General features: G+C 32.4%; 1 protein-coding gene across 1 annotated transcript; it reads right to left on the bottom strand.

Annotated features, from left to right (window-relative positions):
* Window positions 1-255: 255 nt before the first annotated feature.
* On the bottom strand, window positions 256-1,821 carry LOC111316886 (VQ motif-containing protein 20-like). Its single transcript, XM_022919112.2, has one exon. The coding sequence runs from the start codon at window positions 1,232-1,234 to the stop codon at window positions 581-583; it is 654 nt and encodes a 217-aa protein (XP_022774847.1). The 5' UTR covers window positions 1,235-1,821; the 3' UTR covers window positions 256-580.
* Between the last annotated feature and the right edge of the window lie 255 nt (window positions 1,822-2,076).

Raw genomic sequence — 2,076 nt, 5'->3', positions numbered from 1 at the left:
ATTCAAAATTCAAATTTATAAGATAAGGAGACTCTTTCGAGTAATCTAAGATCATAAAACCCAAGTGGATTAGCTTGAATGCTCCAAAGAAAATATATCAGATTGATTGTTAAATGTGACAAATATTTTTATATATTTTTAAGGTCTCTTATCCTCAGCATGAGAGGTGCTAATACTAACTGCCACATCTCTTTTCCTTTGATTTGGTAACAAATCCATGTCTAATTTTCAATTTCCATCAGAAATGGAGTCAAAAGAAAACCAGAGGATAAATATTATAGCAATAGAGACTTAATCTCATCGATCCAAATGAGATCAATATAAAAAAGAAAGCTATGGTCAGCAGCTCTTGCTTCAAAAGAAATTAATCAATAAATCAACAGAATAATAATAAAAAAAAAAACTATGCATGTAAAATATTTATTCTCACGAAAGAAAAGAACAAATATTAAGTTAAATGAACAAAATCAGAACCCTTATTTGCGTCGTAAAAACAAATAGCTAATAAAACTACCCAAAAAAAAAAAAATCAATAGAAATAATTAATGAACAAAAGACTCAAATGATTTTCTCCAAAACTTTAATAATCCCGAAACTCATTCATCATCTCCAACCCTGATGAAGAAGATGAAATGGAGTTCCTCATATTTGGTGTAAAAAACAATGAATCTGTGCAATTATAAAAAGGCTGATTCACGCATAGAAAATCAGCCGAATTCGGCGTAAAAACTGGAATATTTGCCAAAAATGGAGCTGGTGGTGGTTCAAACAAAGGTGGCACAGAACAAGAATTCACTTGTCCTTCACAGTTTTCATCTGTTACAACCAATGAGGATTCATTATCATCATTGTTGATCCTCTTGCTGTCTTCTTCGGCTGAGGCGGTACCATTCTCCCCCTTGGATTGATGAGGGGCGTGGTGATGATTATGATGATCATCTTCATTGCGTGAAAATCCAGTGAGTTTTTGCACCAATGACATGAAATCCTTAGGGTGCGTGTGGATGACTTTGGGAGAGTGCGTGTAGATGATGACAGGGTGCCGTTGCTGTTGCGGCTTTGTGGTGCCGGTGACTCCAAGGGAGGAGGCCGCCGATGATGATGACGATGAGGACACTGATTTTTTTATCAAATGGGAGTCTTTGCTGACTTTCAAGGGCGGAGTGCATAGGCCACCATTACCGTTGGATGTGCTTTCATGGTGTTGTTGATTATTAAATTGTGTAGGGCTCATAATCTTTTTTTCTTCTTTTGAACAAAACAATTAAAAGAAAAAAGAGCAAATGATTTTAGGGTTTGTTTACATTTATTTTTTATAAATAAATTTGTGGGTTTGGGTTTTTTTTTTTTTTTTTTTTTTTTCCTTTTTGATTTACGATTTTGAAAGTTTGCTAGAAGAAAAATGGAATGGAATGTCGTTATTTATAGGGAGGTGTGAAAAAATGGTTGCATACTTGCATTTGGCATGGAGGGGGTATTACGGTCTTTTTCAAATATTGCCACCTGGGGAGCATGTTGTGGAAAACGATAAGCAGGGAAGAGTTACACTCTTCAACACTTGGAACATTCTAAAAAGGACACATCATTTTGAAGTTTTATGTTATCGAATGTTCCGGTCAATCTCTTTTTTTTTTTTTTTTTTTTTTTGAATGTTTAATTTGACTTTGTCTCCTATCAACTCCTTCATTTTTTATGTGAAGACTATATAGTATACAAACGTGGCTGATTTTTTTTTTAGATAAATAATATCAATTTTCTGTGTGGGTTTAACTTGAAGTCATTAGTTATGAATTTCAATGGATTTAGGGAAAAATGCTTCTATTTTTCACTATATTTTAGTAAAGATACACATATTTCTAGCTGTTTGAAAAATGCTCTCTCATCTTTTGAGTTTTAATAAAACATATCTTATTCTCATGAGCATTTAATTATTAAGTTTTTTTTTTTTAAAGGCATGGCTATTATAAGGCAAAAAAAGAAAAAAAAAAAAAAAAGAGATCTAGACTAGCAATCAAGACATTTATATTTTCATAAAACTTTCTTAATTATTAGATCAAGAAGCCAAAGATAATTATT

This window comes from Durio zibethinus, chromosome 9 (genome assembly GCF_047325235.1).
Source record: "Durio zibethinus cultivar Kanyao isolate XHJ-2024 chromosome 9, ASM4732523v1, whole genome shotgun sequence".
Classification (NCBI taxonomy): Eukaryota; Viridiplantae; Streptophyta; class Magnoliopsida; order Malvales; family Malvaceae; genus Durio; species Durio zibethinus.
Note: the sequence above shows the minus strand (reverse complement) of the source record. Positions and strands in the feature narration are given on the sequence as shown.

What these genes read in the sequence shown, in the direction of transcription:
- LOC111316886 (XM_022919112.2), bottom strand. Translation starts at nt 1,234, where the DNA reads ATGAGCCCTACACAATTTAATAATCAACAACACCATGAAAGCACATCC.